This window comes from Sarcophilus harrisii, chromosome 2 (assembly GCF_902635505.1).
Source record: "Sarcophilus harrisii chromosome 2, mSarHar1.11, whole genome shotgun sequence".
Taxonomy (NCBI): domain Eukaryota; kingdom Metazoa; phylum Chordata; class Mammalia; order Dasyuromorphia; family Dasyuridae; genus Sarcophilus; species Sarcophilus harrisii.
Genome location: NC_045427.1, coordinates 297,417,322 through 297,431,634, shown reverse-complemented (window position 1 = coordinate 297,431,634; position 14,313 = coordinate 297,417,322). Strand labels below are relative to the sequence as shown.

Below are 14,313 nucleotides of genomic sequence, written 5' to 3'. Positions count from 1 at the left end.
GTTTTGGACAGAACATCTGCTATATAAGCTTTGTGTATAATTGTGTATAATGAATTAATACACTTGTTAGATTTAGCAATATATAATTAAGTGCTAAATTGTATAGCATAGAATATAAGCAGTATAAGGGTTCAAAGAAGGGTAAGATCAACATGATTCTGAGTAGTTGGGAAAATTTCATGGAAGCTTCCATTCCCATTGCCTTTATCCTACTCTAGAGTTTTTAATCTCATACTGGTATCATTTTTCACTTTTTTTTACTTGCCTCTAATCTTTCTGTTTATTTAAAATATCCTCTACATGGATTAATTTCAAAACAATGTTCTCACTATTATTCTCTTATTTAAGATCTCCTAATGGTTCCCTACTTATAAAGAAAGCATGTTATTTCGATGTTATAAGGGATCTCAGAAGCCATCGAATATTTGCTTCTTCACTCTGCTTCTTATAATCTCTGGATTCCCTCAAGACTCAGCTCACCTTCTAAAGATGAAGACTCACCTTCTAAAAAAAAAAGTTTCCTAACTTCTAGAACCCCTTTCCTCACTTCTAGCTTCTAGTGCCTTTCACTATATACGATTACCTTCTATCTACTCTGTGTTGATTTTAAATATAACTATTAAGGCATATGGTTTCCTCTACCAAATCATTACTTGAAAAAAGAATATACAATATATCCTACAGTTTGACAAGTAGTCACCCAATCTTTGCTTGAATTCCTCCAGTGAGGGATAGCTATTACTTCCCAAGGAAGCCAATTATACTTTTGAAAAGCTTTAATTGTTGGAAGTTTTAAATTTGCCTCTTACACAACTGTTCACATTGCTACTACTACCTTCAGGGATCAAATAAAGTGAGTATATATATATATATATATATATATTTTTTTTTTTTTTAACATAATATCCCTTCAAGAATTTTAAGATAGTTATCATGACCTCCCCTTCCCCCAAGTCTTTTCTTCTCCCGACTCAACATCTTCAGTTTCATCAGTTGATACTCATATGTCATGATCTCAAAGCCCTTATCTCCTTCCTCTGATGCTTATGAATTAATCAACATCCCTCCTAAAATGTGAAGCACTGATCTGTCAGCATTACACTAGACTTGAACCCTTCCTCCCTCTCTGTTCCCTTTTGCCTTTTTTTCTGCTTTTCCTCCTTCCTTCTTTTTTGTTGCTCCTTCTTTCCCTTCCTTTTCTTTTTTTCTTTCCTTCTTCCTTTCCTCTCTCCCTTCCTTCCTTCCTTGATTACTCCCTCCTTCTTTTCTTCCTTTCCTCCTTCTTTTCTCTATTGCTCCTTTTCACTTTCCCTTATTTTCTTCCTTCCTTCCTTTCTTCCCTTTTCCTTACTCCCTCCCTCTCTTCTTTCCTTTGTTCCTTCTCTCCTTCCTTCCCTTCTCTCTTCTTCCTTTCCTCCCTCCTTCCCCCTTTCTTCCCTCCATCCCTTCCTTCCTTCCTCCCTCCCTTCCTTTCTTCCTTTGCTTCCTTCCTTTCTTCCCTCCTTTTTTGTCTGTTCCTTCTCTTATTTTTTCCTCCCTTCATTTCTTCCCTCTTTCCTTATTCCCTTCTTTCCTTTGTTCCTTCCCTCCCTCATTCCTTTCTCCCTCCTTCTCTCTTTCCTTTATGTTTTTCCTTCTTCCTTCCTTCCCTCCCTTCCTCTCTCCCTCCTTTCTTCTCTCCCTTCTTCACTCCCTCCCTCCCTTCTTCCTTCCTTCCTTCCCTCCTTCCCTCTCTCTTTTTCTTCTTCCCTCTCTCCCTCTTTTCCTTCTTTCCTCCCTCCCTCTTTTCCTTCTTTCCTTTCTTCCTCCCTTCCATTTTTTACTATACTGTCTTCCATGATTCATCTCCCAATTACTTTAGTTGACATTGATCTCATAATTCTGAATTAATTGCATTTATCTGTACCACACATTAACATATACTAACAAAGTGTCTGTGGATAAAGGTGGTACAATTTGAGTAATATCTTTGTCTTTTTATATTTCCTTCTAGGGTGCTATTTCTGGTCCTTTCCTGAGATTTTTTTGGATTTTAATTTAGAAAAAGATGGTGGTACCTTTAAATAAAACCAAACCAGATCTTCACCTTAAGATTTGTGTTTGGTTTTAGTTTTGGCTTGGTCACAGCTTTACTTATGGAATGGTTTCTTGGCAGATAGCCTAAGCCCACATGGCCTTGGCAAAGCTTATCTTAAGTAGGATGAGGCCCTTGAGCATAGGCAAAAACTAAAGAGGTAGTTCACCTAATGTGTAGAATTTCCCAAATAGGGGTTTTTGTCTCTGTGATTGCATTAAACACAGTAACATTTTCTTAAATTGCAGGTTAGAGTAGAACACATATACATATTTATAGGAATTCTAGAGGAAGAAAAGGAAAAGGAGGGCTCATGCGTTGCTACTGGTAAATTATTCAAACCTTCCAGGACTTAGGGTTGATCTAATAGTTACTTTTTAGACCTCAACATAGGGGTTCTTAATCTGGGAATTTTATTTTGAAATTTAAAGATATTACTCTGAGAAGGGCTCTAAAGGCTTTACTTACACTGCCAAAGGGGTCTATGTCACAAGAAAGATTAGGAACCCTTTCTTAATCACTCATCATAATATAATCAAGAAGTGATCAAATGTGGCACTCTGGGAGCTTGAAAAAGCATGTATAGGAGGTACAAAGAACCATATTTCACCCTTACTTAGCAAAATGAGCTTGCTGTAGAATGCTGTAGAATTGTCTGAATAGAAGTTAAATCAACAACCTATAAGGGTGTTTGTTGTTACATCATTGTGAAGGGGAATAGAGCATCTTGCTTCAGTATGGATCTCATTGTAACTAATTATTAACCAGCTCATTTTTTACAGAACTGTACATTGTGTTTTCCTCATACGTAGGAGCAATGAACTATATACCCTTATAGCAAACTAATTATTAAAATGTTCTTATAATCACTGGATCTTAAATCTTGAGCTCTAAGGCACCCTGTGAAGGCCATCTGATTCAATTTCCTCATTTTACAGATAAGGAAACTGAGGTCCAGAGAGATGAAATATCCTCTCCATATAGGTAGTAAGGCAGGATTTGAAGCCAGGTGTTTTAATTCAATTTCTTAAATTTTAAGGTAGGGTGGAATGCTTAAACAAATGGGGAGAGGGGTGTTGACTCATTTATTATATAGACTCTTCAGTGCTACAGAGACAGAGGAGATGATATCATTTCACCTACACAAGAAGGTTCCAGGAATAGTAGATTTGACAAAGAATAATATTTTTATTAGAAGCAGATGGAAGGATTACCAAATTTGGGCCAAATAAGTCACAGCTTCTGTGGAACATTATTGTTTCCACAATGGCTATTTACTCCATCAGTACAGATTACAACTCCTTGATAACTTCCTATCCTGTGGGATTCTCCTTATCATTCTATTAATCCTCAGAAAATCTACCCAAATAAGGAAGGGGGAAGGAGGGACAACCTATGCTGGTTCATTTGAGATCTTGAAAACAGCACTGTAGTATTTAGGTGCTCAACCTATTGCCTTCCTCATTTTGTGACTATAACTCCTGTCATCCTAGTCATGTGTAACAGCTAGCATTTATATAGTGTTTTACACATATTTAATTTCAAGATGATTGAGGCCAGTTCCAATGATTTTGTGATAAAAAGAGCCTCTACACCCAGAGAGAGGACTATGGGAACTGAGTGTGGAACAAAACAGCATTTTCATTCTTTTTGTTGTTTGCTTGCATTTTTTTTCCCTTTTTGATCTGATTTTTCTTGTGCAGCATGATTATTATTTAAATATGTATATTTATTTTAGATTTAACATATATATTTTTTCTTTTTTTTTTTTTTTTTTTGCTGAGACAATTGGGGTTCAATGACTTGCCCAGAGTCACACAGCTAGGAAGTGTTAAGTATCTAAGATCAAATTTGAACTCAGGTCCTCCTGACTTCAGAGCTGGTGCTCTATCCACTGTGCCACCTAACTGCCCCTAACATATATATATTTAAAACATGTTAACATATATTGGATTACTTGCCATCCAGGGGAGGGGGTTGGGGAAAGGGAGGGAAAATTTGGAACATAAGGTTTTGCAAGGGTTGATATTGAAAAATTATCCATGAGTATGTTTTGAAAGTAAAAATCTGTAATAAAAATAATAAAAAAAAACCATTTCATTTCATCTTCACAACGCAAAGTTGTTATGATGATCAGATGAGATATTCGTAGTTGTTTGATTGGTTGTCGTACTTTGTTCTTGAACAAGACCGAAATGAAACCACTCTTTTAGAGTCAAATTACAGTGTGTCTGACTGGATAATCAGACAGGAAGTTAGGCTTGGAATGCTCTACTTCAGGTCAGGCACAAATAAATAGTCCATGTGAATACTTCGGGTAAATTCTCTAAATTTGTTCAAAGAACACAGCAACTTCGGTAATGAGGGCATGCCATGCTGGGTCAGTTCTGCCAGTGTCTCCCATGTTACACAATCAATTCCAAACATTTGTGAAGTGATTAGCAAAGTGCCTGACACATAGTAGGTGCTGAATAAATGCTTATTTCTTCCCCTTTATCTTTTCTTTCCCAATTACCTGGAAAGGTAGACGTTATTATTATTCCCATTTCACTGAAGAAGAAACTGAAGCTGGACTGATTAAAGGATTTGGTGAGGGTCATCCAACTAGTATCTGAGGCAGGATTTGAATTCCTCTTCCTGACTCCAAGGCCAGCCTTCTATTCACATGCATATTTTTGATGATACTTTTTACACCCATTTTTTTATACTAAGTCATGGCTGGCAATAGCAACAGTGGCAATTATGACAGCTTTTATTTATGTAAGATGCTAGCGATGTCTTAATTTCTTACCAGACTGTACTCTGGTACATGTTTCCCATGTATCTTTCTACCATGACTTAGAAACCTTTCTATCCTGGAAAGTCACTCCAGCACTGTTATTCTCTATGCCCTATATTGCCTCAAGATTCAAACAAAAATGCTCTGTTTGCTACTCAAAGCCCTTCATGATCTACCTTCTTAGTATTCTTATACCTTACTATTCACCACATATTTTTTGATCTAGTGACACTGGCTGGCCTCCTGGCGTTTCATGAGTCCATCTCTTAGCTCTTGGTATTTTCTCTGAATATACCCTATGTATATTCCTATGTATAGCTCCCCCTATGTAAGCTCCTTTAGGGTAAAGACTTTTATCTTTTTTTTTTGCTTTTATTTGCATTTTCCTTTCCTGTATCACAGTGTCTGATACAAAGGCTTAATAAATGTAAAATAAAATAAAAAAAACAAAACCCTAATTAATAAAAGTTCCCCAATATTGCTGTATGTAGTTTATAAAGCCATTTCCTCACAAAACTCTGTGAAATTAGAAGATTATGTCCATTTTACAGATTAAGAAATTAAGGCTCAGATGTTAAGTAACTTACTCAGCATCATGAAGATTGCTAGCAAGTAGCGAAGTCAGGGTTTGAACCCAGATCTTTTGGCTCAGTCCAACACTTTTCATTTTACTATGACATAAACAAGATTATAAATTTTTTGAGAGGCTTTTAATACTATTTCAATAATCTCACAGAGCTGAGTACAGAATAGGTACTAAATAAATAAATGGCTATGTTGCTTAAATGTTACATTTAACTGCAGACAGTTAACTAAGCAAACCATACGGTTGAGAAAATTATCAACAAGGCACGATGTAATTTTACCAATCACTGAATGAATGTAAAAGCATTTATTAAGCACTTATCATGCTAATATGCACTAAGAATCACTGATGGACAATGGCTAATCAATGACACATCGATGAACCTTAGCTCTGAAAAGTATGCAATATTACTCTTAAATCATACATGATCCACATCAAATTTCAACAAAAAAATCAACTTTGAAAACTTTTTATTAACAGTTCATTTCTATTAACAAAAATTGGCATCACTCATTATCCTCAATAGGAATGTGAAAACAAACAAATTCCATTTCTACAAAGATGGCCAGTGTGTAGACTTTATTGTATATGCACATATACAAAAATTAAACTGCTTATTACATAAAATCAATTACAATAGTGCAAGTAGTTACATGAAGTGAAAATAAATGATGAACAAGTGTAAGAGCAGCTAAAATGAGACTTTAGTCTCAGCCATTCTGATGGTTTAGAATTTGTTACAGACAAGATAATATCAGGAAGATTCAGAGCTTGAGAAGGCCTTAGAAATCATCTAGCCAATACCCTTATTTTGCAAATAAGGGGACTGAGGAATTAGGGAAGAAGTGGCTTTTTCAAAGTCACTTAGGGAAAAAGTGATAGAGCTGAGATTCCTGCCTAAGTCTTTTGATCACAAAACCTTTCACTATGCCAAGATGTATGCAAGAGGCATACAGCTAAGTCACCCCTTATCAGAATTTTTCTCTTTCTAATTTATCCCATTAAAGTACCAAAGCAACCTTCCAGGATCTGTCAGCCATTGGAAATAAAGATTAAATGTCTACTTGATTTCAATTTTGGTTGTCCTGGCGCTCTTAGGAACCTGTTTCACTTTGGAACACTTGGATTCCTATATCTATATGGCTATAAGCTTCTGAGAGGACTTCTGCATGTTTCCAGTTAATGTTTTCATTAACCTTTCCATAAGACACTATATGGTATATGTACAGCTGGCCCTAAAGCACTCTGAGGTGAGGCGATGGTGCTTAAGGCTTCATGAAATCACAGTTTGGCTAGAATGGGTGTCCAAGATAACACCAGAGGCAGAAAGTAAATAGGGAAGAGAAGCAGAGACAGGGACTCTTTACTGGGTTTGAACAGTTTCAAGTCAATTAAAATTAATTCAAAACATGCCTAAGCATATCACAAGTGAAAAAAGAAATGATATTTTGTAGCTGGCCCTTGGTGAGATGTTTGTAGCTTTAAAAAAAAAATGGAGAGTATTTCTAAGAGATTGGTTGGTTGAAGAATTTTCAGATTTATAAAGACCTGGAAGGAAATTCACAGTTGATTTATTCCAAACCTCTCATTTTATAGATGAGAGAACTGAGGTCTAGGGATTTGAGGCAGTTCTAGAACCCAAGTCCTCTGATTTGAGCTTCTAAGACTTAAATAATATGCAACACTTTTGAAAGAATCATAGGATGTTAACTAATTATATATCTCATTTTTTAATAATCTTGATGCTACAGAGGCAAAAGATATACTTTCACTCGGGTAAGAAGGTAGGCAAGGCAAGGTAAAAAGATAGTTTGGCAGAGCAAAATCTTTTGGTTTTACTTTTCATACAAAAATGCCAAGTATATTTACCTCTCTTCTCCATCTTAAACATTTTTATAGGAATATATAAATAATTTGGGGCCAAGCAATATTAGCCTGATAAGGCTTTTCAAGGTCTAATGAAAGTCTTCTATTATTCAATCCAATTAAAGGATGTTCTGGTTGTTTCTAATTCTCATAATTCTGATATTTTACTCACTCGTTTAGAGGTTAGGTTCCCCCAAAGATATAGAGCAAACCCTCTTCCTCCAAGCAGTTCATGGGGTGCTACTCTCCAATTAATTATCTCTACTCCACTCTGGTCCCCTAATTTCTTCCTACCTTTTTTTTTTTTTTGTATTAAAAAGTCTTATGGAGAACAACAGACTACAGCATTTCCTTTATTTCCATTCTGGGCAAATAGTAGCAATTAGGGAAGAGGAAATGCTGATCGAAGATTTCAGAGCAAGACAAATTAATTTCTACTTGCATTATACTTTTAAAATTCCTTGGTTCATAAGAACACAAGAAATAATATACAGGGTCAGACCCATGATCCATTTGTTATTTTGGATACCAAATGGCATCAAGGGACATTTTATGAAAGAATCATAAAATATTGTGGCTGGCAGGAACCTTAGGAATCATCTAATTTGGCCCAATCATTTTACAGATAAGGGTACTGAGGCCTAGAGAGGTGAATTGTTTTATATAGTAATCACTCATGTTAATCATGAGATTTTGGTCTTTAAAAAATTAAGGATGTGCACTAACCATTCCCTTAGATTGATAGTCGATTATCATACATGGATTCATCAAAACTTTTTTGATTGCTTTATTTTCAACCCTTATGACTTGTTAAGATAATGAAATTCTTATGTTTAATCTTGCAACATAAAGCTGTTTTTAAAAAGCAGTAGTCATGGAAACACTCATATTCTCATAGTATTTTATGGTTTAAGAAGTGCTGTTCAGCCACATCTCCACTCTACAGATGAGGAAATGGGTGAAACTCAGATGCTGTGACTTGACCAATGCCACAAAACTTACAAAATTCAGAGCAGGGTCTTCAAACTCCAATTAACAAAGTCTAAACTCTAGCTGTCATTGTTTGGCCTAGGGATCATCTCTACTCTTGTGGCTTTAGTTTCCTCATCTATAAAATTACAATCAATGGTGGTGAAAGTTTTGGACAAAATAAGTCTTCAAGATGACCCTTCCAGTTGTAACATTTTATAATGTATTCTAACATTCTAATATAAACATTTAAGGGTGCTTACCATTCTAATATTCTTCAATTTTATGACTATGTCTATGTTCAACTTGTCTTGAATTTTGAGTCTATATATATTCATGAAACCTGCTATATTTCATTTGCCATTTTGGCAGTGCTTTTCTGAAGTTCTCTAGTTCCATCATATCTTCCTGAAGGATTGATATAAAATACCAGGTATATCTATGCCATGGTTAAAACAAAGTTAATGTAGCACATTAGACTAATATATTTAAGGAACAGGCTACCATTTTAATTTTGGGACCAATACATTTAGAAGAACAAAGCAGAGGTCTCTCTAGATATTCAAAAACAATCTTATTGGTTTGAGGCTTTGAAAACTGTTTGGATCTAGAAATTCAGAGGAAACTAGAGAAACATTTATTCCTTCAAATTTTAAAACAAAAAAAAAGGGTAGCTCTCAATTACTGTTGAATATGCTCACCATACTTCACCTACTATCTTTGATAAATAGGCCCATTTCTAGTTTCAACATCTGATGACCTCATACAGACTTTTTACTTTGAATTATTTGTTTAAAATAACATACTTCATGAAATCCATCATTACTCTCATTTTCTATGTAAAATTCCTTCTCTTTTAATAAATAGCTTCTGAGAAAGGTACATAATTTTCCATAAAAACATACTTTTCTTTCTAGTAGAAAAATAAAAAAACAAATAAACAAAAACCCCCAATCTGGCCAGAGCAGAAATTATGAGATATCAAAGCTACAGAGAACTGGCACTAACAGATATGAGTTCAGGACTCAACAAACAAGTTCAGGAGACTGGACCTCATAGCCTTGGCCAAAGGCATTTACAAAGTTGCCAAAATTGGCTAGAGATTTTTCATATGTATGCATGTGCATATACATATATAACATATACGTACATACATTTTTATTTGGGGGGTAAGAAAGAAGGAGATTTCATTTTTAAATGCTTCCCTATTTCTGGAAAATATGGACTATTCCATTGTTCTATCTTCCAGATTACATAGAAATCAATTATAATATAATTGTTTGATCTCTCTCCTCTCTGTGTGTATATATTTATTTGTATATACACATACACACATACATATATTCTCAAATCAGGTAAGACTCTACTAAATTATTATGGAAAGGTAAAAATCTAGATAAGAAAAATTATATTTAATTCCTGGGCTGGTTCTGAGGAAAATCACACAAGTAAAAGTTTGATGCACCAAGGCCAAAATAAACATTGTAGTGTCTAGGTTCTTCTAACTTTGAGAGAGCCCAAACTGAGTCCATACCCTTGAACTGAGAAGATATCTATATTTTACTATCCTTTGAATAACAGTCATAAATAGAAAAGAAGAGGGCATAATAAATACAACAGTCCATTAAATGAGATAAGTGCTGTTACCATTGGGAAATGGAAAGGAGTGGGAGGAGAATGATTGAATTCCTTTGGGAAATAGGAGGCATTTCTTGCTTTAGTATGAGCTTTCACTGAGGCACAGGTGAGAATTAATGAAGCTTCTATTTTCATTCCTTCTGAGAAGGGATTAAAGTGCAATTAGAAATAAGTAAGGTGAAGACTTTTGCTTACCTGCTAATGCACTTTTAGAAGTGAGAGGAAGAAAATATTTATTTAAAATTCTTAATAGAGGCAAAGTCTCCATTGGTCCCCTGCCCTCATTTCTTTTATATCTCCCCAAAAAGGAGTAGTAAACTAAAGATTACTAATTTACTTCTAAAAATCCTAGTATGGATTGAGTTCATTTAGTATAAACAATTATCTGGGAAAATAAAATCACACTTCTGCCACCTTCCCCACTTTTCTCCCCCCTCAAAAACTGTATAAAAATAGAAATGATTTCATATTTGAAAAGTGAAAATACCTTTATTTACATTTCATATGTTATGAGTCCTGGAAGTTGTAGAAAGAAAAAAAGGAAGAATGAAAGTGACAAGAAATAACAAAAAAAAAAAAAAAAAATAGGTTAAGCAGGAATCTTTATCCAAACAGTAAAATGCAAAAAAAAAAAAAAAAAAAAAAATGCAGATAAAATATAAGAAATGATTAGGATGAGCAAGAATTTAGGGAGGAGGGAATGAATGGTTCAAAAAATACCTATCCTAGACATGCTTCTTTGTCAGGTCTTCTTGAATTCATTTCTTAGCCTTTTACTTGGGTTAATGAGTAAAGTAATAGGCTTAAAACAAGGAAATTTTTAAAAGTAACGGCCTGTGGAATTGCTTGATCTGTGTTGTGATTAATAAAAAAATCTCACTCCTTGATCTAGTGACACAGAGAAGACTCTTTGAAGCCATGTATAAAAATTCCCTTCCAAAGCAGTCAGTAAGTATGCACATCAAAAATGAAGGCTAATTTCCAAAGGCTGTGTTCCTTGGGTCTGTTACACACAATGCCTCAAGCCAAGAAGCCCCTAAATGGGACTTAAAGTCATAGTATCCTAATGACTTCAGGGTAAATACGAAGTAAATGTAAAAGACTCTCTCTCTCTCTCTCTCTTTCTCTTTCTCTCTCTCTCTCTCTCTCTCTCTCTCTTTCTGGCTGAACTAATGACCTTGACAGCAGAAAGATTTTAGGAACTTTCTGTTCTATTCCCTGGGGTCAAGCAGAAAAAACAAGAAACAAAAAACAAGCCATAAAACTAATCCCTCTTCTGGGTAACAGCTCTTCAAATGCTTGAAGTCAGGAATCATTTCTTTTTCCAGGCTCAACATTTCCAGTTGCTTCAACTGATCATCAGATGACAATAGTTCTTCTACCCTCTATTACTTTGGTCGCCCCCTTGTGGACATACTCAAACTTGTAATTTAACTTAACCAGTGTGGTCTACTCTGTGGAAAAGAATGTGTTTATTATTAGTTTTTAAAAGCAGCCATGACATAATGTTTGCCTATACTGACTTCATTATGAACTAAATGCACACATCTGTTTTCCCTCCAATATGGATTGCTATTAGATTAGCTATATTTTTTTCTCCTCTTTGTGTGTGTTTTTTTTTTTTTGGAAAGCATGGGATTTTACATTTATTTAGTTAATTTTGCCTCATTTTTTCAGCCTGTCAATTTTTAAAATATCTGATTCTGATTTGTCCCAGTGTTCTACCTACCTCTAATAAGTTTTATGCCATCTGAGTACTGGCTAAAAGATATTATATGTTTTTCATTATGGAAGGATGATGAGGATGAGAGGGAGGGCCAAGAGTGAGCAAACCCCTCAACCCAAAAGAAAGAAAATCTAATTATGCTTTTGACAGACAAAACTATACTAGATGGGGGAGGTGAAGGAAGTGGCACTGAGTATGGCTAAGGATAAGAGAAGTGTTGAGAAAATTTAGTGTTCCAAAAACAATGTCTTCAGAACCAGGATTCTATATTCAAAAACAAAAACAAAACCTTCCTTCTCTCTATTAGACTTGTTAAAAAGGACAAACAACAATTTTATCATGTTACTGATATTTTGGACACACTTGTGTAAATTAAATTTTAAAAGTGTTCTAAATTTGTTTTTTTAAATTATTTTCAAATGAAATGTAGATGCTAAGAAGTACCTGCATATCTGCTCTGAAGTATAAATAAGGAAACGTTTTTGTCATTGTTTTATTTTCAAGGTTCTACTAAATACAAACAATATTTATTTTACACACTGAATGAAAGTGTTCCTCTCATGAATTGAATATAAACTGGTGACTAATGCCCTGGGCTGAAAAAGATTTTATTCAAATAAACTTTCTTTCCTTTCAAATGATTGCCTGGCACAGGACTACTGATCTAATCTTTAAAAACTACTCTCCTGGGCCTTTATCTTGAATTCCTTCTATAACCTAGTGTGAACAGCCTTGTAAGGGCAAGTTTATGGAACTGAAATCTTAGAAGGATAAAGAATAGAAGTGTTTCTAAAGTGAAGACTAAAAATGACTCCGAAATCTTGCTGTTGTTTAGTGTTTTAGAGTTAAAGGATGAGGGAAAACATCAAAGAGGCCCAGATAGGAAGAACACCACAATGGTTTTATATCTCTTCTTAATTTTTCCTAAACTAAAGAGATGGAGATATTAGTACTTGGTGAATTTAACCCTTTAGGAATATGTGTCCGCCACACAATCCCCAACATAAACATCTCTCTCTCTCTCTCTCTCTTTTTTTAAAAGGAAACTCACACAAGGGATAGAAAAATACCAGGGAGAAATATTCCAACTCTAAGATGGAAGGAGTTATGTCTAAAGCAGTCTATATACCACACATCACTTCTGAAAGGCAAGCAGAGAAAAATCAGGGAGATAGGCAGGCTTAATTGGACAGTAAGCCCCCAAAGTCAATTGAACTACATGTTCAATTCATAATCTAAAGCCAACCAGTCTTGTCAAACCAACCACCATTCAGTTTCCTGTCTACATCCAGGAGGTTGTGAGCAGGGAATTCTAAGACACTGCCACATTGAAGAGTGGTTGTGGTAAAGTACTGACTTGTACTTCTATTAGGCAGGATGAGAAACCATCATTGCTTCGGTGTAGTAGGTCTTCTTCACTGTACTCCACACTCTTTGGGATTTTCAATTTCGTCTCCTTCAAAGTCTGATCTCAAATTCTGTTTCTGTTCAATTTCCACCTGCCAAGAAAATAATTTAAATAGGAAAGAATATAATTTTTTTTAACAAAGGAAAAAGCAAACCTCTTTAAGCATTTATTGAGGTGGTTATGTATAATGGGAAAGGTTTTGGATTTGGGCCTGGGTTCAAATCCTGCTTATCATAACCTATGTGATGTTGGGGCTCAATTTTCTCATCTGTAAAATGCAAGAATAATAGACTAAATTCCTTTTAATCCTGTTATAGTGTCTTTTCCTTTCTACCTTCACAATATTTATTTTGTATGTCCTCTGTCTACTCTCTCTAGCAGGTTCTTCACAACATAGCATTTAAAAAAATCTTTATATTTTCTCCTATTTTATTTCTCTCCACACATTCAATGATCCAGCCACATAGACCTTCTTGCTGTTCCTAATTTTCTGGTGAAATGTGGGCAAAGGAGTATTTACATATCTATCCTGAAGTATTAAAAATGAGGAGATTTTTGTTGTTTTTATATTCAAGGTCTCCTGGGGTGATACAAACAGTATTTCACATACAGAGAATGAAACTGATATTCCATCTTCCAACTCTGAGTTTTCACTGGCTGTTCCTTATGCCTAGAATGCTTTTTCTCACCTCCACCTCTTGACTTCCCAAAAGATTTGGGTTCAAATGTTATCTTCAAGAAGCTTTTCCTAGTCTCCCTTCATTCTCTCTCCCCCTCCTACTGTTGGTATGTTCTCTCTGGAATTACCTCATATTTAGAGTGCATGTATCTTCTATGTAGCTTGTGTCTTGTATGACTATTAGAATGTGAGTTCCTTTAGGCTAGGAACCACTTTCCTTCCTCCCTCCCCCTTTAGTATCTGTCATAGAGTAAATGCATAATAGATACTTATTAACTGACATATTGATTGATTAAATCTGTGATCCTATGATTTGCTGTGGTCCCCAGCATCCTTTCCAATGGGTGGGGTTGGATGTACAGATTAAATTCAGTGATGAGAACACTAGACAGGCAGTGTGTCAGTGTCAGAAGTGGTAGTGGGGGCATCTCAATATACCAATTTCTTTCCCACATTATCCCATGGATCTTTGGGTGTAGTTTAATCCAGTCAATAGATCTATCTGGAAGTAGGATTATAGGTTTAGAGTTGAGAAGGATTTTAGAGGTGATCTTGTTGAAAATCTTTTAAAAGGTGAGGGAAGTCAGA

The 14,313-nt window shown here is 35.1% G+C and overlaps 1 protein-coding gene across 3 annotated transcripts in view; it reads right to left on the bottom strand.

The window, feature by feature from the left end:
* Window positions 1-5,892: 5,892 nt before the first annotated feature.
* Window positions 5,893-14,313, bottom strand: part of STON2 (stonin 2) — a 187,819-nt gene continuing 179,398 nt past the window's right edge. For 2 of the 3 annotated variants that reach the window (XM_023501738.2, XM_031952423.1), the window contains exon 7: window positions 5,893-13,137. In XM_023501738.2, coding sequence (XP_023357506.1) covers window positions 13,054-13,137 — 84 coding nt within the window. In that variant the 3' untranslated portion in view covers window positions 5,893-13,053. The remainder of the gene's footprint in view (window positions 13,138-14,313) is intronic. The other variant, XR_004231980.1, reaches the window with a different exon arrangement.